Source organism: Glandiceps talaboti, chromosome 3, assembly GCF_964340395.1.
Source record: "Glandiceps talaboti chromosome 3, keGlaTala1.1, whole genome shotgun sequence".
NCBI lineage: Eukaryota > Metazoa > Hemichordata > Enteropneusta > Spengelidae > Glandiceps > Glandiceps talaboti.
In genome coordinates, this window is record NC_135551.1 from 14,243,781 (window position 1) to 14,266,219 (window position 22,439).

At 37.6% G+C, this 22,439-nt stretch overlaps 2 protein-coding genes across 2 annotated transcripts; one reads left to right on the forward strand and one right to left on the reverse strand.

Annotated features, from left to right (window-relative positions):
• Positions 1–277: 277 nt before the first annotated feature.
• Positions 278–4,287, forward strand: LOC144433081 (monocarboxylate transporter 12-like). Its single transcript, XM_078121391.1, has 5 exons — positions 278–494; positions 1,079–1,222; positions 2,378–2,992; positions 3,198–3,344; positions 4,154–4,287. Exons 1-5 carry the CDS (start codon positions 278–280, stop codon positions 4,285–4,287), a joined length of 1,257 nt encoding a protein of 418 aa, XP_077977517.1.
• A 3,906-nt stretch (positions 4,288–8,193) lies between these two features.
• LOC144433082 (monocarboxylate transporter 12-like) lies at positions 8,194–11,923 on the reverse strand. Its single transcript, XM_078121392.1, has 4 exons — positions 11,701–11,923; positions 11,104–11,247; positions 9,036–9,947; positions 8,194–8,435 (listed from the first exon to the last, which is right to left on the reverse strand). The coding sequence occupies exons 1-4, from the start codon at positions 11,921–11,923 to the stop codon at positions 8,194–8,196; spliced, it is 1,521 nt and encodes a 506-aa protein (XP_077977518.1).
• Positions 11,924–22,439: the final 10,516 nt, after the last annotated feature.

A 22,439-nucleotide genomic window follows, 5' to 3' on the forward strand; every position in this document is an offset into this window, starting at 1 on the left:
ACAGGTAGTGTTTATTCTTACTTCCAAAGTTAAGAAATTGATCAGTTTCACGCTTTACACCTAAACTATAACAAATGCCACTTCTCATAGCCTATGTTGGAATTGAAGAAATTATCATTCGTTTGTAAAAATTGCTGTAAAAATCAAGTTTTACTTGTATGTAACTCAATAGCGCTGGGTCTGTAGTGTAGTGAGTCACCTTCATGTTACGTAAAGAACCATGTACGTTCACATATCGCATTGTTGCGTATTTAGTCTGTGTGCTTCATTCAACAGAATGCAGCAAAAGGAACATCACAACACTTCAATTCAGCCCCCTGATGGTGGCTATGGTTGGGTAGTTGCTATTTCAGGGATGGTGTCAATGCTTCTTACTGGTGGAGTAGTTTATACCAGCGGGATATTTCTGGTGGAATTCGTGGAATATTTCCAACGTGGCGCAGAAGAAGCAGCATGGATTGGTGCAATATTAGGAGGGGTGTACAATGGATCAGGTCAGAATTATGCACAATCGAGGTTACTTTAACGTTTTACTCTAAATTAGAGCATGCCATTTGTATACACAGTCTTAAACGAGTTGAAATATACAATGTGAAATTTATTTGTCGTTATGTAAAACAACATTGGATCCTATGGGTATTATGCTAAGGTAACCCCGTTTATGCTGTAATTTCTAGTTTATTATAGTTTATGATGGGACAGAGACTGTGGGTATAATGTATTAAAGTCAATGGTCCCCTGGTACAAAATTCCCTCCCTTCAACCCTCCATCCATCCATCCAGGCACCGATCCATCCACCCACCAACTCACTCACTCACCCACCCACCCACCCACCCATCCATCCATCCATCCACCAACCCGACCACCCACCTAGCCACCTATCGATCCACCCATCCATGCACAAACACACCCATCCATCCATCCATCCGTCCACGCACAAACACACCCATCCATCCATCCATCAATCCACCCACCCACCCACCCACGCATCCATCCATCCACCCATCCCGAATGAATTGACTAATGATTACAAATGATATATCCCAATAACGATGACATTCACGTTACATTTGATAGGTATTATATCAGCAACATTAACAAAGAAGTTTGGCTCACGTGTTGTGCTGATAATTAGTGGACTTCTGACTATGACTGGCTTTATTCTGTCTGTACTAGCACCAACATTGCCCGTTTTATACTTTACCATCGGTGTATTAGTCGGTAAGTTATATCTCTCAAAATTAAAAACCTACTATAGAAATTTTTTTCCCTACTTCTTTTACATCTGATGATAAACAAATTAAAATGAGATAATATCATCAGGGAGATCAGTATAAGTGTTTGTACTGATCTAAGACATTGGTGGTATCCAGTATGATTTTCATTAAATGCATTGTAGCGTGAATACCTTACATATAACTTTCAGAAAATATAGATGTTTGACACTCCCCCGGGTTTGAATAAGTGACGAATGTGTGTGTGTGTGTGTGTGTGTGTGTGTGTGTGTGTGTGTGTGTGTGTGTGTGTGTACATGTGCGTGAAGGAGGGGTGTAAATGAAGATAATGAACAACAGAGTGTGTTGCTAATATCGGGGTATTCTACCATTCTTACATAACATGCAAATGAGATAAATTAGGATAAAAAAAGTTCCTAATGTAAAACGAATCCAGATAAAATATGCAATTTTATTTGTTTTTTAGCAGAGTCGCTTATTCCCGGCTGTTAACCACTTTTCGAACAGAATTGTTTTTCTTGACCATCGCAAGTTTCGAAGTATCCAATAACTATGCAAATTAGTCGCTTACATATTAAATAACTATGCAAATTGGTCGCTTACATATCAAATAATTATGTAAATTAGTCTTCCAATTCCAAAAAAACTGTTCTTCCAATCTGTAATGGCTGTACATCTGATAGGAAGAAATAAACAACACAGAGACCATTTGGAAAACAATGAAAACCTGAATTAGACACTCGCACATGAAAAAAATACATAACAAAATAAAAAGAAATCTACCTATCCCACCTATTCTAAACTTGAGCGTAATAGGAACCACACAATTTGTTTTAATTAAGCCTAATGTATCTAAGGTATTTGTTATTTTATACATTGCCACTGGGTAACTAAGCCATTCTATGAAGTACAGTTAGTGATACGGTGTATTCTGCTGTTTTTTCGGAGTGATTGCATGCAAAAATATGGTCACAGGATACATCATATCTCTTGCAACGATAACTTCTGTATGCCCTACCCTCCATTGTGAGGCCGTGAATGACCTGTCACATTCCCTCATATCGTATTAAAGTAAATGACCTGGTTCGTTATTTGATCAATAATTGATATTTCCTATTTTGTGTGGCATCTTATCTTTCAGGTTTAGGATTTGGACTTCCACCAGTAGCAGCTATTATGCACATCAGTGCATATTTCAGTCACAAGTATGTCTTTGCAAATGGGATTTGTTTTTCCGGGTATGCAATAGGACCACTCATTGCATCACCTCTTCTATATCTCTTGATTGGAACGTTTGGATGGAGAGGGGCAGTGTTAGTCATCGGTGGTATCAGTGCAAATATGATGGTCTGTGGTGCTCTGATGAGACCCCTTAATCCCATTAACTTTGCGAAGTCAAAATCATTTGACGACTTGCCTGACCAAAATGCCACAACACATGCACATCATAACACAGAGAAAGTCATTAACTGTGTCGGTGAGACCAACAACGTACCTCGTAAACAAGTAAACAATATCTCACCAACAGCTGTTTACTTTGGTGATGCAACTGATGCGCCTATAAAACATGGTGATGAAAGAAAACACAATTGGAAATCTTCATGTTCAAAGAAATTGCATCGAGTATCATCTACGTTCGGTGTCGATCTATTTGTTAAGAATCGCACTTTCTGTATTGTATGCTTTGCCCAATTATTGGAAGGCTTTGGCTCGTCCACAGTAAACTCACACCTTGTCAACTATGCTGTAACATCAGGTATATCCAAATTCGATGCAACTATGTTAGCTACAATTCTCGCAAGTTTTAGTTTATTAGGACGACTTATTTACCCATGGCTTTCTGATATACTATAAATTAATACGCCCAACACGTCTACTCGGTATTGCCATAGGAATATACGGTATCGCCATCCTGCTGACTCCAGTGACAAATAACTATGTAATTTTGGCAACTTTGGCAGTAATTCTTGGCCTTTCCCATGGTACACGCCAACCGCTGATTCCTGTTAGTTTGAGGGAATGTGTTGGTGAGAAGGACATGGGTATGGCGTTGGGATGGGACTATTTTACACTGGGCCTTGGTCATCTGCTAGGTCCACCATTTTCTGGTAAGCAAATCATTATTTCTGGTCTTTTTTTATGTTTTGCAAAACTTACTTTAAGTATTAAATTCACGGTTCTTTGGAAACCTGGGTTTGCATTCTTACTAACCCATATATGTCTTCACACAGTCAATCAGACTGTAAAACAATATAGTAATTATGCATTCATATCTAGCCCATTTACAGAGCTGCCTGACTCCGATAGCTCTCGCCTTCGCCGGCTTGTACTGAGTTATATATTAAGCTTAAGTCGTTGTAACGATTTGAAAATATTCCCATCAGCTGATTGGTCACAGTGGGGAGCGATTACATGCGTCAGACTGGCTTTTTGTGTTTAGCTAAACGGACACTTATATACAGGATATTAGGACAAGCTATAGACGACAAGAGCTATCATAGTCAGTCATCCCACCGTAAACTGGGTGATTGATATCGAAAGGACGCCATACGGTCTTAACTTCGAAATTGGGAATAATCATTCTATTTTAAGTATGAAAAGACCACACTCTAACCATCTTTGCACCCAATCTAGATTTAAAATACGTTGTCATTGTTTATCTCTATTGATGTAACTTAACCTCATTTTATATATAGAAGGGTCCAACACCATTATGATAGTACAATGATAAACAAGTAACACCAGACGAAAAATAATAAATTTGCATAACATCGTGTTATATATAGTGTTCCTCACTGTTTTATTTATCATTTTTATTGGGCATATAACAAACACTTGATCCTTCCCAATGTCACACCTTTTTATTAACTTAACATTTGATATTTTCACCCTCGTTTACTCCTCTCCATGCTTCAAGGTTGGCTATTCGATGTGACAGGAAACTACAAGGTTGCGTTTTATAGCACTGGTGGACTTACACTAATTGGAGGTATACTAGACTGTATTGCGCCGAATCTCAGACTTAGTGGTCCGAGGCCGAATGTAAAATAAGTGTACGTTCATGATATCAAAGGATACGGGAAAAAAACAATCTCTATGGAGGACATTTCAGTTTCAATCCGAAATTAGAACTAGACTAAAAAGAGATCACCTTGAGTAAACTTCGTAGAAATCATAGATTATTACGTTACTTTGCGTAAACGTTTGAAACTAGTTTAGTTTCATTATTGAAATATGAATATATCATGGGTGCTCAGTTGTTGAATATGTTCTTTGTTGTTCATGTATATGTACAATGTCTAATTATGATTCTTGTCATAACTATAGCAATGACAGAATGAATAGCACAGCATCAATACATGATTACTATGCAAGGACGTGAAATCGTGTGAGCAGCCTCCATTAGTTTTCAAAACTATTTTCTAGGAAACAACATGAATAGGTGTGTTGTTACATTTGATTACGTTATTTCGTCGAAATCCCTCGGTCATTCAAGACTGATGATTGATTCAAGAAGGCTGTATAGTAATTTACGACAGAAATGCAAATTGGTCTGTTAGACTGGGGTAACTATTTACGGCAGGGGGGGGGGGGCTGCCCTTGTGGGGAGAAATTATTTTGGTTAATTTTTTTTCGCAGCCACCCTGCGCGCTCTCAAAACATTTCATGGGCCCGCCTCCCCCCTCCCCCGAAATGAATCCAAGAATTTCCGTAGCCTCCCCCTCCCGGCTACACATATTTTAATGTGTGTAATTGTAAACCCCCCCCCCGCTCTACTTCAGTGATGTACAGTATGGTAAACTACATTACACACTGTAAATTAACAGAGGAAAGCAACTTCAACGCCCATACATAATAACAATGAGAAAAGGGCCTCACATTGGGCCGTAACCTGTACTTGGAAATACTTAGCGTACTTTGAAATACTTAGCCAGCTGAGTTTTCTCTTTCAATCGTAATTCTGGGCAGAAACGACACACCCATGATAACTAGTGGGGGGGGGTGTGGGAGGGGGTCCCCTCAAGACATTCTTATACAATTTATGGCTATATTACCTACACTTAAACTTATGCAGATATATTTTGGCAGACACACACATTTGCCTGGCTATTGATTGTCTCATAATTAAATGTATGGTAGGTAAATGGAGTGAACAATTTTGCAAATTTACAAGGTAAACGACTGCTCCTGAAGTTTGAATGTTCAAAAAGTCTCCAGAGACGAGAGACAGACAGAGAGAGAGAGAGAGAGAGAGAGAGAGAGAGAGAGAGAGAGAGAGAGAGAGAGAGAGAGAGAGAGAGAGAGAGAGAGAGAGAGAGAGAGAGAGAGAGAAACAAGTACACAAATACATTCGCATGTCTGTCACGCAACTCATCATTATAATATATATATATATATATATATATATATATATATATATATATATATATATATATATATATATATATATATATATATATATATATATATATATATATAGTTTTGGTAGTACTGGAAATCTTTCTTGGTTGTAACTCGGAGTTTCACGCATTTCACGCATTGCGCGATCACCATTTTCTGATGATCGCGCAATGCGTGAAACTCCGAGTTACAACCAAGAAAGATTTCCAGTACTACCAAAACTATTGCGCTCTGCCACTGCGGTATATATAGAGCACTGTCTTAGCAGATTGACACTCACCGAGTTTTATATATATATATATATATATATATATATATATATATATATATATATATATATATATATATATATATAGTTTTGGTAGTACTGGAACTCTTTCTTGGGTGTAACTCGGAGTTTCACGCATATTGCGATCATCAGACACTCAGGAACGATCGTTTACAGAGTGTCTGATGATCGCAATATGCGTGAAACTCCGAGTTACACCCAAGAAAGAGTTCCAGTACTACCAAAACTATTACGCTCTGCCACTGCGGTATAGAGCACTGTCTTATAGCAGATTGATACTCACCGAGTTATATATATATATATATATATATATATATATATATATATATATATATATATATATATATATATATATATATGTGTGTGTGTGTGTGTGTGTGTGTGTGTGTGTGTGTGTGTGTGTGTTGTGTTGTGTTGTACAAGTAATTGCGAGAAATTTTAAATTTACTCTGTAAACGATCGTTCCTGAGGTTTAATTTGGTTTAAATAATGAGTAAAATATCCCCCCCCCCCTTTGAGACCATCAGAATTTTCAATGCCCCCCCCCCACTTCTTTTGAACTCTCAAATTTTTTCATGCCTCTCCCTCCTCCGCCGTAAGTTCTGATCCCAGCCTAATTTTGTCGATGTTGTCATGTACTTTACTGTCATTTCCACTTTTTATCGTCACTGTACGTGTATGGATAAATATAAACGTCATTTATTTTATCAACTATTGATATAGTCAGCACTTTTACATCAGGTGATTATCAATCATACAATTTTATTGGAATATGATAATATCATTTATTTACATGCTCGTAGTTTAGAATTATATGTTAGGGTAAAATGGTTAATAAAAACAGAATCAGAGTGTGAGGTGTTCTGTCCATGCATGAGTTCAGTCTTGTGCTGACTCCAGCATAGACTCCTGCACTAACATTGCGACCACTCTCTTCTATTCTTTTGGTTCATGATTTCGCCTTACTAAACTGGTGTGTACTTCGTATTGTCTGTGAGCGAGAGAGCGAGTGACGCTGCCACGACCGAGTGGAGACTAGTTCCTCACGTATCCAAGCCCGGGGATCCCACACTTCAATATAGCCTGTTAGCATAGAGAATCTTTCAAGTAGACAAGTTATCAAGATCAGAAAGAAACATTGGTGATCGAAAGAGTAATAAAAGGTTATACTTCCCATCAGTGACACAACTCTCTTCTTTACGTCAAATGTTGTAGCATACTAGTGAATGTTAAGCTAACTACACACTACATACAGATATACAGAGCTCAACAGACATATATATTTATGGTTCGCCAGTTAGGCGTAAAAAATTCAATTTTAAAATAGGTGGGGTAGGTAGATTTTTTATTTCATTTTTTAATTTGTTTTTTCATATGTCATTGTGAGTGTCTAGTTCAGATAGTTATGTTTTCTGTTGTTTTCCATTTGGTGTCTGTGTTATTGGTATCTTCCCATCAGATGTACAGCCATTACAGATTTGAAGAACAGTTTTATATTGTCTTTTTCAGTTGATGTCAGTTTCCGCATCCACTATTTCTTGCGAGACTTCACAATTTTCGCGATTTTCTTTTTTTCTTGAATATGTAAAAAAAGGTTACGGTCGGCGTGAAAAACTAGATGGGGTCGGGTTACCGAAACCAAACAACTTTTTTTTTTATTTGGCCTTACCTCTCCGAATGACATCATTGTTTTCTCCTTTATTATCCAAACTTCAAAAATATCTACATTGCATGGTTTTCTAATATTAAACAAAATGATGCCATAATGTCTGTCTGATTTGATGAAGTCATTATAAATAATTAATAACTTCAAAATTAAATCGGCAGCAAAATTCTAACTTATCGTATACACTATGACCACGTGCTCCCATTAATATATATTCTGTGACATTGGGATTATTATTATGGGATTATTTCTACACTCAACCTCAGACCATTAATTGTTTTTTAGTGGCTTGAGACTGACATTAATAACACACTATGTCATCGCATAGTTTTCTTGTCAGTCAACCGATAATGACCAGGGTTAAAACTATTTTTTTAATAGCTCATTTTTAGGCGTGAATATGGTATATTTTAGACAAAGGGACGAAACTGTCGAAATAATAAATACTAAAATACTGGTCCGTAACAGTATCTTGTGTAGGTCCCTGACACTAAAGTCTCTACATATTTGAAACATGTATAATGTAATCCAATGCATGTACGACGGAGCAAATCGAAATAAATCAAATGTACTTTGAATTCGAGACAAATTCAAATATTTATCATACAATCGATGAAGCGCAATTGTCAACAAATGATCCGTTCTCTACACCTTGATGGTTAGATAGAATTGGTGGTGCCTCAAATATTTCCTCCTCACTGTGGTGGCTTTTACGAGTGCAAATTTTCTTGTTCCATCGGTTCACATCGGGTGCAACAACAGCTACTATACCACTTATTATTGTGAGTACACCAGTGATGTAAAATGTCAATTTATAGTTTCCGGTAACGTCAAAAAGCCAACCTATTTGGTGATTTGAAAGAAAATATACATATTTTAATTTAAAGGAAATCAATTTGACTGGCATTCTGATCTCTTGCCTAATCTAGAAGAAACTGTTCCCAATCTACAAATATGAGTTTTGGGTGCACGTGAACAAAGAAGGAGTATGTCGGATTTCGTAATCACAATCACAAACTTCGTACGCTATTGTTGAGCATATTGTGGCTGCGCATGCGTGTATTATGGCTAACTCTTAGTCTATTTTTTATTTTATTCAATGATATTGCAATTGAGTAACCTAACTTAAAATAACACCAGGTGTGTATTTACTTCTACTCATTGGTTGGAGCTATTATGTGTATACTTCAGTTGTGCCAATTTAAGAAATTTACATTTAATAAATTTACATTTAATTAACTGATATACTTAGTACATAAATAGAGGGACATTTGACAGACACACTAAATATTATCACTGATTTTCTTCTAATTTTTTTTTTGTAACTTTCCTTGTTATTGATGAAAAGACTTTCAATGGGATACAGTTGTCATCTGAATGTTACTTTTGAGAATATTTCACCACTAGAGACAAATGTTTATACTGTAGTCAAAACTTTCTTACCTGAAAACGATGGTCCAATGAGATAGCCTAGTCCCATACAAAAGTAGTCCCATCCAAAAGCAATACCCATATCCTGACTACCAACCAATTCCTCCATACTGACAGATATAAGTGGTTGGTATGTACCGACAGAAAGACCTTGCATACCGGCCAAAGTTGCCAAGACGGCATAATTGTCTGTCACTGGATTCAAGACAATACCTAAGCCGAGAATCCCAATCGCTATACCAAGTAGACGTGTAGGTGATATGAGTTTATAGTATATTATGAACCCATGAGTTAGTCGGGCAAATAAACCGGTACATGCAAAATACGTCATCAGCATTGCAGAATCAAATTTTGATATACCCGATGTGATAGCACGGTTGACGAGGTGATACGTGACTGTACTGCAACCGATCCCTTCTAATATCTGAGCAAAGCATATCAAAGAAAATGCAGGATATTTGACAAACAAGTTGGAACCTAGAAAAGAAAGTGTGTGTTGTTCGTTTTGGTTCCCCTTGACTTTATCGCTGTCGGTAATAGTAGTTGTCGAACTGTGCATTGCATGCAAATTCGATATTGTACAGCTTGTTTCACCCTTTCTATTCACAAGGTTTTTGGCCATTTGTGAAACAACAGTAGTGTGAGGTACTATAGATTCATCCTCTTTATTGCGGTCGACATGTGTAGTTTTCAGAGGTCTCATCAGTGCAGCACATACCATGGTGTTAGCATTTATGCCACCAATAACCAACAAAGCTCCTCTCCAACCAAATATTTCAATAAGGAAATAGAAGAGTGGTGATGAGATGAGAAGTCCTATCGCATACCCTGAAAAGCATAGTCCATTCGCAAAGACAAACCTTTCGCGGAAGTACTTATTTATATGTATAACAACTGCTGCTAGTGGAAGGCCGGATCCAAACCCTACAAATATATGACAACAAAATGATTATTATATATTAACACAATAGAATTGAACAATACTGGAGGCGGGGTATTTTATGTGACTGACGGAAACCCAGTAACTTTTCTACACACTTGATGGGTATGCTGTGTTTACTCGGTCTTGTCTCACCCACAATACGAGTGCTTATTCGGATGAAGGGTCACTCGAGTCCGGAAATAATGTCTTGACTGGTCAGTGACGATGTATACACACATAGAGTTTAGATCCTTCCTTTGGCTAGTCTGTGAGACTTTGAAAAGACTGTCAAGTGACAGGGAAAATCCTGACAGTTCCACAACGATCGTGCTACAGAGCTCTGTTACCTAGTTCAAAACCTGTCGAATGAAAATATGGGTACACGTGTCTCATTATGTCCCAGAAAAAACTACCAAAAACAACAATAAAAACAAATAAAAATTAAAGGATAAACTTCTTACTCTCTTTACTTTCCTTGCTATAATAATGTAATATAATAATGGTTTATTGCTTCTTAAGGCCTCCAGCCCATATCGCAAAAAATTTACAGTACTAGATTACAAAATCTCACGGAAGTGTACAGAAAACAAATTAGCAAAATTCCTTTCTTAAAACATCTGCTCTGTATACATACACAGCTAGGTTTAGAATTACTGGACCTTTGTTTGACGACATAAGTGAATAAATCTTTTCAATAGTAGGATTTACATATGACCATTCTGGTAAGTACTTTTGTCTGAGATTTTGGTACAGGGGACAAACTAAAGTAAAATGGTATTCATCTTCAATATTTGTTGACATACATATTTTACAACTTTCCTTGCTATATTACTAATGATACCGTAATTCGTTGTCTTCGATATTGCACCAACCAATCAATGCAACATTGTACTTACCAATTACATTGATTAACCAAGAGATATAAAGTACATTTTTTTGCGTGTCACACAGTAGTGCCAATACCTGCATGCATGCACACTAATCAAATCGAACGAATAAATTATGCAATTTGAAAGTTTAACATATATATAAGTGATATGCACTAAGTTTCAATAACAAATTCTACAGTGACGTCAGAAAAACGCACATGACAAATGCTTGGTGATGAAATCAGACGCTTTTCTAAAAAAAAAGGTGTATTTTAGAAAAGAAACTCACCGAGTAATACTCCATAGGTGAAGTACAACAGTGACAGTGACGATGCAAATGTAGAGAGTACGAACCCAATTAAATTTAGTAAACTACCAATCATTAACACAACACGTGTTCCCAACTTCTTTGTTAATGTTGCTGATAGTGGACCTGAAAATACAGACATGAAGTATTCGTTTATTGGTGTATATATTTCAACGTGCCCTTATAGTGTGTAACCCCCTTATGTTATACATGTATAAAATAAGCATACATTCGCACTACCACAATATTTGTAAATCGTGTATATATAATTTGGAATATATCGATATTTCTGACATGTAAATGTGCAATTTTCTAGAAATACCAGTTTCCATCATAATTGTGTTATGTAACTAATGCAAGGTTTTCTGAAGAACGAACTTTCTTAAATGTTACTAATTTTCCTTATACATGGAATAATAGAAAAAAAACCTCAAAATATCAGGATTTGTCAGGTTTAATCTCAGGCAACTACAAGCTGTTAGTGTTCTGAGGTTTAATTAAATTGCCATGGAATTTGGGGAAATTGAAACTTTGGCAAGTAATTGTTTTTAAAATAGTCTTGCTTTTAACAATTATTACCTATTGATATGTATATAAAACCAGAGATTGCTCCAATCCATCCGACATTCTCGGCCCCAAGCTTGAAATATTGAATAAACTCTACCAGGAAGATACCACTGGCATAAAATGCTCCACCATTCAGAATCATCACCATCATTCCTGATATAGCCACTACCCATCCGTAACCACCATCTGGAGGTTCACTAACATCAGCTATTTCTTTGGTTCTTTTCTGAGACATTCTGTTGAGTATTATAGAATGATATTTATTGTATAAAGTATACCAGCCAAAGGATTTACATTAAAATCAATCATGTTTGGTCATTTCATTAAATAATAATCTAAAACAAAGGTAGAATGCAGGAGAGGAACCCATTTCTCAAGACAGTTCCCAAAATCTCTCAAAACGTTGGCATACAAAAGCTTTGTTCCTGTTCCGTTTGAAGAACTAAGAATCGATTCTTTCCCCATATATAAGTCGGCCATATTGGATTCTGAAAAGGCTACATTTTATATCATTTTGCACCTGATTTTTTCTCTTGGTTTGGACTGAGTTTTCAGTTTTCTTTCGGAGAACGTTATATCAACAGTTTACGATTGTCATTTCTGAGGCGCATACTATGTTGGATTACGTCAAAACTCCTATGATTATATAAGTGTCCAACAACGGGCACGTACGGAATTATTCAAGCAAAGGCCACAGGGTAAAGGACAAATGATCAATCTTGTACTCGCGATTTTCCGGATTTCTAATATTATTTTCTGTATATTTCAAATAAAGTTTTAAATACTGTTTCCTCTCACTGTTTTTTTCTATTTCCTACCTGATAGCAATGTCTTATCAGAGTTTATCAGCTTTGCATTAATTAGTAGCTTGCTAGAACAAACTCGCTATTTGCCCAAATTAACGCATTATACCGTGAGTGTAAACATCTACTGATGCGACTAATGGTAATACACCATCAGTATATCAGGTAGGAAATAGAAAAAAAAACAGTGAGAGGAAACAGTATTTAAAACTTTATTTGAAATATATAGAAAATAATATTAGAAATCCGGAAAATCGCGAGTACAAAATTGATCATTTGTCCTTTACCCTGTGAAAAGACCTTACAGATATATTTGACGTGGAACTTGACTGATTACTTTATTTCACGAATGCTCCTTTTTCCCTTGCGGTCTCTGTCACAGCAAAACAGACATGTACCACTCGAAGCTCAGTTATCAAAGCCAACTAGCCAATTGGTCATGTAGCAAGACCTCAGATCAGCGTTCGGAAGGTTGCCGAACAGAAGCCGAGGATAGCAATACCTCTGCTGCGTATACGCTGTCGGCCTATATCGAACTAAAGCTGACGGTCTAGTATCTAGACTACTATCCAACTAAAGTTACACGAGACTCCTTAGTCTTAAAATATTACAGTAAGGCATGCATCTATCCTAGAATTACTAGTCATTCATACCAATCCTAATGAAACAAAAGGACTCAAAAATCATGTCCAATCATTGTATATTGTAATATCAAGTTACAGAAAGTGTTTAAGCGAAGCAATCATTGAAGCTTATATGTCCCTCACGGCATGGATGTATCACTAATACATCCATGCTCACGGTAACGTCTGGTAGCAATCCACCGAAATGTTAAACCATATCTCTGGATAGACACTCCATGCTTAGTGAAAGCAGACTCGCAATGTACAATACCGAAACAATGTACAAGGTCTTTGATATAAGGCAGATGTACCACAGGAGTCAGTCTCAGTTAGTTGTGTTTACTAACAACAACAACAACAACAACAACAACAACAACAACAATGAATGAATGGATGGATGAATGAATGAATTCACCCAACACACCCACCCACCCACCCACCAATCCATCCACCCACCCATACATACATACATACATACATACATACATACACAACATCTAAAATACATCAACACTTGACTGGCAAACATGAACGACAGAGTAATTACACATCAATATGAACAATGTTTCTGTACAACGACATACAATACTTTGTCCTATTAAATTATGAAACGGTCACTGCTTGACATGACATATAGAGCTATGGTGATCATTTCATATTTAGGAAAGAATATAATATTGTTATTCTCGTTGCATAGAAACATGGTTGATATTAATATGTATATACTCTCTGTAGTTCATGTTCATGTGGAGGTGTTTTTGCCTTTGTTATTTGATTGCGTGTTGTTCATTTTTGGTCTAGGCCCTGTTGCTGCACTAGAACCTATAGGTGAACAAACTTACTTGAACTAATTGTCAATTTCTGTTCACTGATGATGTTGCTGGAAAGGATTCGGTATAAGAAGTTATCGGTGTATCATGTAAGATCATCAAAGTTTTCCTGTCCGCCACGTTTAACGAATACACTTGACTTACAATGAGTACGCGCTGTCAAAACCCCTTGAAACTCTAGTTGTCAGCGTTTGTCGATAGACACCGTGAACATTTTTACGACCTTATTTCACGCCAATGTGCTACATGTGGGCAGCGACCTCTTCGTACGATTGGTGTAAAGAGACTACCATGCAATTTATTGAACAGCTAGAATGGGTGACTTCTCGTGGTCCAACTGTACTTGGCAAAAACTGAATTAGGTGATCAATTCAGTGTGCTGACATCATGAATAACAATGAGATCATTATAAAACTATAAACAGGGCTTACACTACTTGAATTACAGCTAAAATTGTGTTGCCTTGGTGTTTTTTTACGCATGTGACATGACATTTAATGCACACCCCAGACAACCTCTGATGCAAAAGAAACAATTAACATAGGTGCCGTACACAGTTGGGATGTAGAAATAGTCAAATTTAAATGTTGATTATCAGTTAGAACATAAACAATTGAAGCCATTACAATCATCGAGGCCATTTGTTTTCATTAGAAGCTTGTTTTTACTGCACTGTGGAAGAATAGCAACGATTATATTAGTGTTCAATGTGATTGGGCGAAGGATTGATATCCTGCTGTCTTTGTCGTGTGTCTGTTATTGTTAGGCTAGAGTTGAGATATGTCTAGCCTTGTGTCAAAAATGTAATGTCCCATACATAAAACACCAAGGCGACACCATTTTAGCTATAAACATGGTATTGTTGTTGTTGAATGGTGATGAGACAACAACTTGCTATTGTCAAAATTGATCATCATGGTTAAATATAAGGTGTAAACAAGACTAAAACACAAATGTACCTTAAATCAAATCACCAGTACTGCTGACATGTATGAGTACGAAGACACCTTCTCTTGATCAGTTGTTTATAGCGCGTTGTCGATGGATACAATAATTCGTTTGTCACATGCTTCCATTATAGGTAGCTATGATACACATAGAATATGACTAGTGAATGACATACTAGTATTTGAATGGAAATGAAGTCAATACACGTGCATTAAACCCCGTATGTTATATAGGGGTCAACATGTTCCATATTTGATTATATTCAAGTCTGTCACATCTGAAAAAAAAACAATCAGATAGACAACCCACGCATAGTCATGTCATTGTGTAATGGAAGCACAATGGCTGCTTTAACAAATTTAATGTAAAGGAAATGCATACAAAATCACACACCTGGGACTGTTGACACTTGAAACCAGGTATAAGTTGACCTCCATGTGTGCAAACGACCGATCAATAGTTGGTAGAGTGCTGCGTATAATACTAGTGTACTACAACCGATGACAAAGGTTTTTTTGAACTAGGTCATCGTAGTAATTTGTGGCATGTTGGAATGTCAAAGTGACATTGAAAAGGGGTTAAACGTTGGCCTTTGTTTTTAAGGATTCCAGGAATAACATATGTCAGCTAAAACAACTTCCAGTAACGTTTCTTTGACAACAACGAAATACATTACAGTGGAGGATCAATACAATCCCCCGCCCCTAAAGACTGTACCCCTCTAAATTCTCACGTGCCATAATAGTCGGTTTCGGAAGGTGACCGCCGTTGACCGCATGTTCTTGTCATTGGTAGGTTGTGATTGGGTGTCACCTTGAAGTAAGGGAGCCATCTTTAATTGCAGCCTGGATGGCCGTTGATGACAACATAATCGCACACGTTAATTAAGCTCTGGGCTACTATTGGTAAATGGGTGGCTTTCGGGGGGAAAGTAAATACAGACAAGGGAAGTGAATCGTCGTGAGTAAAATTGGGATGAATGCTCAAACTTTCAAGGGTTCTTTAACAAATATTATGCCCTTTATCTGTCATAATGTTGACACATTGTTTGACATGTACGGGATTAGCAGTCCTCTACCGGAGCTAATATTAAAGTTTGTGTAGCGGGTATTAACCAACTCCTTGTCTGAGTTGCCGCTGAAGTCTTATCAGTATTGGATAGTGTAAGACAAAGGGGGACTTAGAAGGTGTGAATTGGGTTGACCTTTGTAGTTCAAGTAAAACCAGTCCGGCAAAGTCAGAAACCATATGCCTGCACATGGAAGTATAGAAGGGGAGCCTCCATGGTCTCAAGAATGAAATGCAAGAGTACGACCCGGACCAAAATAATTTGCCAAAATTACGAGGAGAACTTAATTACGGAGAAAAATAGTTGTGGCGAGTAGTATTAAAAATAAGTCATACTACTGTACCATGAATGGAGTAGTGACTGCACAGTAAGGGTTTAAGGATGAAGGGCACAACTGTTACCATTCAAAAGAAACGGTAAACATTTAAAAAACGAATTTTACACAGATCTTCAGATGAGCTACACTATAATATTAGACACGTCTCGTTGTTCAGTCATATCAGGGCTTGTGAATGTTGTATGGCTTATTTCTTCGCCGCGAACACTGCATGCTGTGTGTGTCCTCACCCGAATGTGTACACTTTTATCTCAGTTATTATCATCACCTAGCCTGGCAAGGGGTGAGACAGTGTGTACTTTATCTTAATCTAGTCTAGCAAGGGTGAGATGGACTAATCCTGCCATCCTGTGAACTTGTCGGGCATAAGTACAATAGACACCGGTGGAAAGATAAACAACGCGGCTCCGCCTTGTTGTTTATCTTTCCACTGGTGTCTATTGTATACTTCTCCTTGTCTACTTGTACTACAAGTAAATATGTTTTATCTATACATCGTACATGTATTTATCCTTGTATCTCCTGGACCACCTGTCCGTTGTGAACAGAAAGAGAACACAGTCCTATGGAGTACAAGGCTGCGTTATTAGTGCGGACAGTGCACTGAATAGACCACTACATGCACACACTCACACACGCAGGCACGCGTCTCTCTCTCTCTCTCTCTCTCTCTCTCTCTCTCTCTCTCTCTCTCTCTCTCTCTCTCTCTCTCTCTCTCTCTCTCTCTCTCTCTCTCTCTCTCTCTCTCTCTCTCTCTCTCTCTCAGGGTTTGGAAGAATGGTTTAAGAAAGGCATGTTATTCACAGCACGTGTAAAAATGAACTTTTTTTTGCAAAGTGTGTACCTTTCCTTTGTGTATACAGAACCTCATCAATAACAATCTTCTAGTCGAAAATGTCAACCTTTTTTTAAAACTCTAATTATGTCCAAATGTACAAATCAGAGAGAATTGTGGGATATTCAGCGTACTGTGATATATGAGACATCCTGTCACGCTGATGTTAGGGTTAAATACACATTTAATGTATAAAAGTCACCTAAACTAAAGGTCATGTCCTAAATACACTGATACCACAACTTGAATGTCGGTATTCCTCAGCACTTGTCAGAATAAGGTAACAGGTAAGTCTCAGAGGTAAGTGACTCGGGTTCACAGATTCGAGATTACATGAGTAAATTAATTACTAAAGGATTATAAGAATAAGACAGAGACTTGGATAACACAATCCAAAGAACATACACTATTTTGCCACTGCAGGAATGAAATGTATTTGCTCTTCTCGTGGAGAACCGCGCCCACGGTAACATTTACCGGCTTTCACACTGTATGGCGTCACTAGCCCCGTCTACACGGCACTAAAAATCCTACCTGAGGTAGGATTCAGGATAGCTTGAAGCCCGTGTAGACGCAAACGCTGAACCTGTCCTGAAACCGTGAGAGGTTTCCTGAAACCCTCCTGACTGCGTCCTATGTACTGTCAGGACGGAACGCGCGACATCTACGCTGTAACCTTCCTATGTGTAGACACAAATCTACCCTACCTCAGGTAGGACTTGGGACTGCCTCAGGTAGGACGACCTACGTGTAGATGGGGCTACTGTCCAGTTTTACGAACTGCCTTCACCCGGTTTGGCAAAATCATGGAAGTATAACCCACGGTAAAATGTACTGATGTATCTGGAGCACGTCCAACTCGGCCCATTTCCAACTCGGCCCACCAACTCGGCCCACCGTCTGCCAACTCGGCCCACCAACTCGGCCCACTCTCTGCCAACTCGGCCCACTCTCTGCCAACTTGACTATAGCTATTTAGTCCTTCAGTAAATTCATGCGATCTACATTGTATATCATGTACTAGTATGTCAATCCATAGTGTCTTTACAAGTAGTAGTAGTATACCGATGTCGGTGCTTGGAGCAAAGGATTTTTTCTCTGATTATATGAATATTACTAGTATTTGATATTATCACGTCATCGACTCAAGACCTTGGCTTTAAATGACACAAATGGGCCGAGTTGGCATGTGAATGGGCCGAGTTGGCATGTGAATGGGCCGAGTTGGCAATCACGTGGGCCGAGTTGGCGATGGGACGAGTTGGCAATGGGCCGAGTTGGTCCTACCCCCTAAAAGACGATGTTTTAGAGACAGAGACCGGAAAAGTACATGCTATAGTACATACACCATCATGTCACTGCAGGAATGGAATGAATTTGCTTCTTATATACATTGACGAGTCTCCAATCCAGTCTCAGATAGGTTTCACTTTGGTCTCAGACTCAGTCTCACTTATAGTTTACTTGGGGTCTTATATACCTATGGCAATGAATGTAGTAGGGCACTGTTAAATAGCGTACATAAAAGTTTTATCGATATGATGACAACCCTAATATTCCTCAAAGGAATATAATGCAAATCCTGTCAAATTAAAGCTGATAAGTAATGCTGTCTACTCCAGAGAGTCTCTCCGAGTAAAGTATATAAATCATTGACTCCGATTCTAAGTAGACCTTAAAATGGCCGATGGTGTCAACATGGGGCCTTGTTATCGACTCGTCACAGTAGAGCGAACAGTAAGATTAGTAAGTTGCACTACTGTGACACAACTAGCCTATGATGTTACCCCATAATGTAACATTGCGAGTTCAGTCATTCTATAATCATCTATCTTTATGAAACAATGAACATCAGCTAGCCAGGGGATGACATAAAATGACTTAAGGGAGCGATCAGTTTTTACAGCCAGGGGTGGGCCGGGGATTTTTTGTTCATGTTGTACTTAAAAATAGTGACCCACCCCCTGCAATTCATCCACAGAACAATCCAACCCCCTCTGACAAATAAAAAACACAATGAACCCCCCCCCCCCATCTCTCTTTTTGTTCTGCAAAAGACACTCTATTCTCAAAGCATAATACCACACACTACATAGTTAATTTTACATGTTGCATTTCCAGTAATTTTAAGTGTATCTGGTAAATTGCTAACCAAAATCCCTTGTTTCACATGTATAAAGCACTTTAGATAGGAACCCTATGAGAAGTATGATTGTCTGTTCACAGACATACAAAATATTCATGTTTTAGTAACCAAAAGTTCTAGGATATCTCTTAGATTGAATTAACTATTAATATTGATTAATCCAGGTAATTATCAAGTACAATATTATAAATGTAGATAATATACTTGTAAAACCATGTCAGTAACTGTCACACAATGATGTACTTGCATCATTTAATGAATTGTTTACATCATATAAAGATATGTTCACATCATATAGTCAATGTATTGGTTTTTTTTAAAGACTTAACACAACTGCGGCTTTCCATACATGTACACGTTTGTACTCCTCAAGGCACTTGTTTGTCCTGTTCATAATTGGCACTGACTCAAAACTCCACCCCACCCCCACCACATTCATTGACCACACTGCTAATTTTAACCAAAATATTTTTGAAAAGTTTTGAATAATGAAATGTGATAAATGTCATTGGTTTCAAAATAGGTTTAAAAATGTCATAAATTTCTTTGTGTACAACAGCAGTATCTAAACTAGATTACTAATTCAATTCACTTACCATTACTATTGGCTATGTTGTCCAGTATATTGCTAGCAACATGATAGCCTTGAAAATAAATACATTTTAATACCAAGGAAATGTAATATTATGATCTGCTGACAAAATTGTATTCGCAGTATACAGTCACTCAATGTGGATACTAGATATTCCAGGGGAGATATAAAATCTAATTTTCTTCATAACTTTGCACCGAGTCAGTACTATAGAAGTCCTGGCTACAGTAAATAGCCCTTTACTAGGTCATCATCAAACAAATCTGTGTTTATAACTTTGTTTATCAGTCATTCACATAATATATATTCTCCGAGAATCCGATTAATATTGTGTTCACCTTGGAATATATTTCTTTCTTGGTAGTTTATGGTGTAAAACAATAGCAAAAGAAAAGGGGGTTTCACATGTAGCCTGGTAACATGTATTAAACTTGGTGATGGTCACAGGTATCAGAGAAGAAGTGAAACACAAACACTGAAAAGTAATTTTTGATAAGACATGTAGTTCGTACTATAACTATGCAAAGTAACAGTTCAATAGTTTGTACATGTATGATAAATCAACACATTAGGGGTGAGATCAGTAGGTAAAAAAACTAATTCTTTTAGTAAGGCCTCAGAACCCCTTCCCAACCCCCTTCTAACTAAATTGGTAAAATTGTTGCACACAGCAAAATCAATTTCAAATCAGTATGTAGTATTATGCAGTGCTATGAATACAAAGCCAGTATGTAGTAAGGAAAAATAGCTCTTTTATTGGCACAATAAATGTATTTTAGTGCCATGCATAACACATTGACATTTTTAGAATTGTTTGTATTGGGGTATAAAACAGATTTCATCATAAAAGACCTCCTCTCACCCCTACCCCACACTATAATAATTTAGTTTTTACCCTACATTGAACTATTGATCTCAACCATAAATCAATTTGGGACTTTTAATGGAGATGATTGTAGTTATCATACATTAGATGTACAAATTATAGGAACTAGACTAACTATATACATGGACATTGAATATCCAATATCTAGACACAGGCTGGGTCATGGACTTTCAGTCACAGTGTTTGCCACATATTATTTCAAAGTGTCCTAAATTGGTTATGTTTGTGCACAATTCCACATGTTCAGGTCAATGGAGGAACAATTTTTAGAGCCAGTAAATCTTAAGGTTTTTCATTTCTTATGTGTTACATGTACAGCTACACATGTACGATTTTCTACCACAAGATGACACAATACAACTCATGGCATGCAATAGCGAGAACTCATTTCTAACAAATAACTGTTGCTTAAGGTGGCCATGGTGTTGTGACGCCATACCATATGTATTGGATGTGTCAAGGGACAGAGTTTTTAGTTTTTGTTATATTTGAATGTATATCTATATCTATTTGTTTATGGTTTATTTACATACATTTTTTTGTTTAATAGTTCACACAGTGCCTGCAAGCAACAGCATAGCGGCTCAATGACTACGCATGCATGTCCTATATACTATGCGATGGTTTTTTGGTGGTTTTACCCAAGGATTCATAGCGGTACAATGACTATGCATGGGCATTCTATGTATGAAGTGCAATCTCCACGCCGAGAGCACTATATGTGATATCATCGTGAGGCAGCCGCTCACAAATGAACCTACCCAGCTGTGCGAGCTTAGGGGCTTTGGCCTAGTTATGATATTAAATGTATGGACATTTAAGTACAGGAGCGTGGCTCATGATTTTGTTTAGTTGAAAACAAGGTAACCCTCCCTTTATTCACTTCGTAAAAATGATGACCCCCTTCTTTGAGGCCCAAATTAAGGTGACCCCCTCTGATTTGCCCCCCCCCCCCTCCCCCAGCCGTAAAAACTGTTCGCTCCCTAAAGGGAGCCTTCTGTAATTACACACGGGTGGTTTACTTTTTGCAAATCGGTTCACATGGGAAGGTCACATTTTATAAAATGGGGATACGGAGGGCCACACTGTATAGTTAGGGTTATGATTCGCTGTAGGTTTTTGGATCAGCAGCCACTTAGATGCAAATATAGGTATTGCTTAATACATTGCCTTCACATAAATTCCCTATGGTGTTGTTGCTGGTGGCGGTGGTAGTATTAGTAGTATCAAAGAGCCTATCCTTTTTAATAAAAATATCCAAAAGGTGGCAACCGCATGCTTATAGTACAGTAATTTGTTATGAGTTGCCCTATGAATTTCTTTTGTGGTATTTCTCAGGTGATGTGTTTGAAGAAATGTGTTTGTGTATGCACAGGCGACTTGCTTCATGTAAACCGACACACATGTTCTTGCTCTACAAGTCTTTTTATGTATGTTTCAAGATGGCGATGATGTCCAATCGAATATTATTTGATTTTTAAAAAGGGTTTGTCAATCAATCAATCAATCAATCAATCAATCAATCAATCAATCAATCAATCAATTAATCAAAAAACCGCCCGAATCGTGATTTATTCTAAGACCGCAATGTAGGCCATTAGACCATGTACTGATGACGTACAGACCAAAACATTATCAGCTGATACCCTTTGAACTTTGTCCTGATGACCCAAACTTATGGT

Excerpts from the sequence above, each read along its gene's own strand:
- LOC144433082 (XM_078121392.1), bottom strand. The coding sequence starts at position 11,923 with ATGTCTCAGAAAAGAACCAAAGAAATAGCTGATGTTAGTGAACCTCCA. Across the intron at positions 9,948-11,103 it reads CACCTATGGAGTATTACTCG|GGTTTGGATCCGGCCTTCCA; the intron begins GTGAGTTTCTTT and ends ATATATTTGTAG. Across the intron at positions 8,436-9,035 it reads CATTGGACCATCGTTTTCAG|GTTGGCTTTTTGACGTTACC; the intron begins GTAAGAAAGTTT and ends ATCACCAAATAG.
- LOC144433081 (XM_078121391.1), top strand. The coding sequence starts at position 278 with ATGCAGCAAAAGGAACATCACAACACTTCAATTCAGCCCCCTGATGGT. Across the intron at positions 2,993-3,197 it reads CAACTATGCTGTAACATCAG|TAATTCTTGGCCTTTCCCAT; the intron begins GTATATCCAAAT and ends CAACTTTGGCAG. Across the intron at positions 3,345-4,153 it reads GCTAGGTCCACCATTTTCTG|GTTGGCTATTCGATGTGACA; the intron begins GTAAGCAAATCA and ends CCATGCTTCAAG.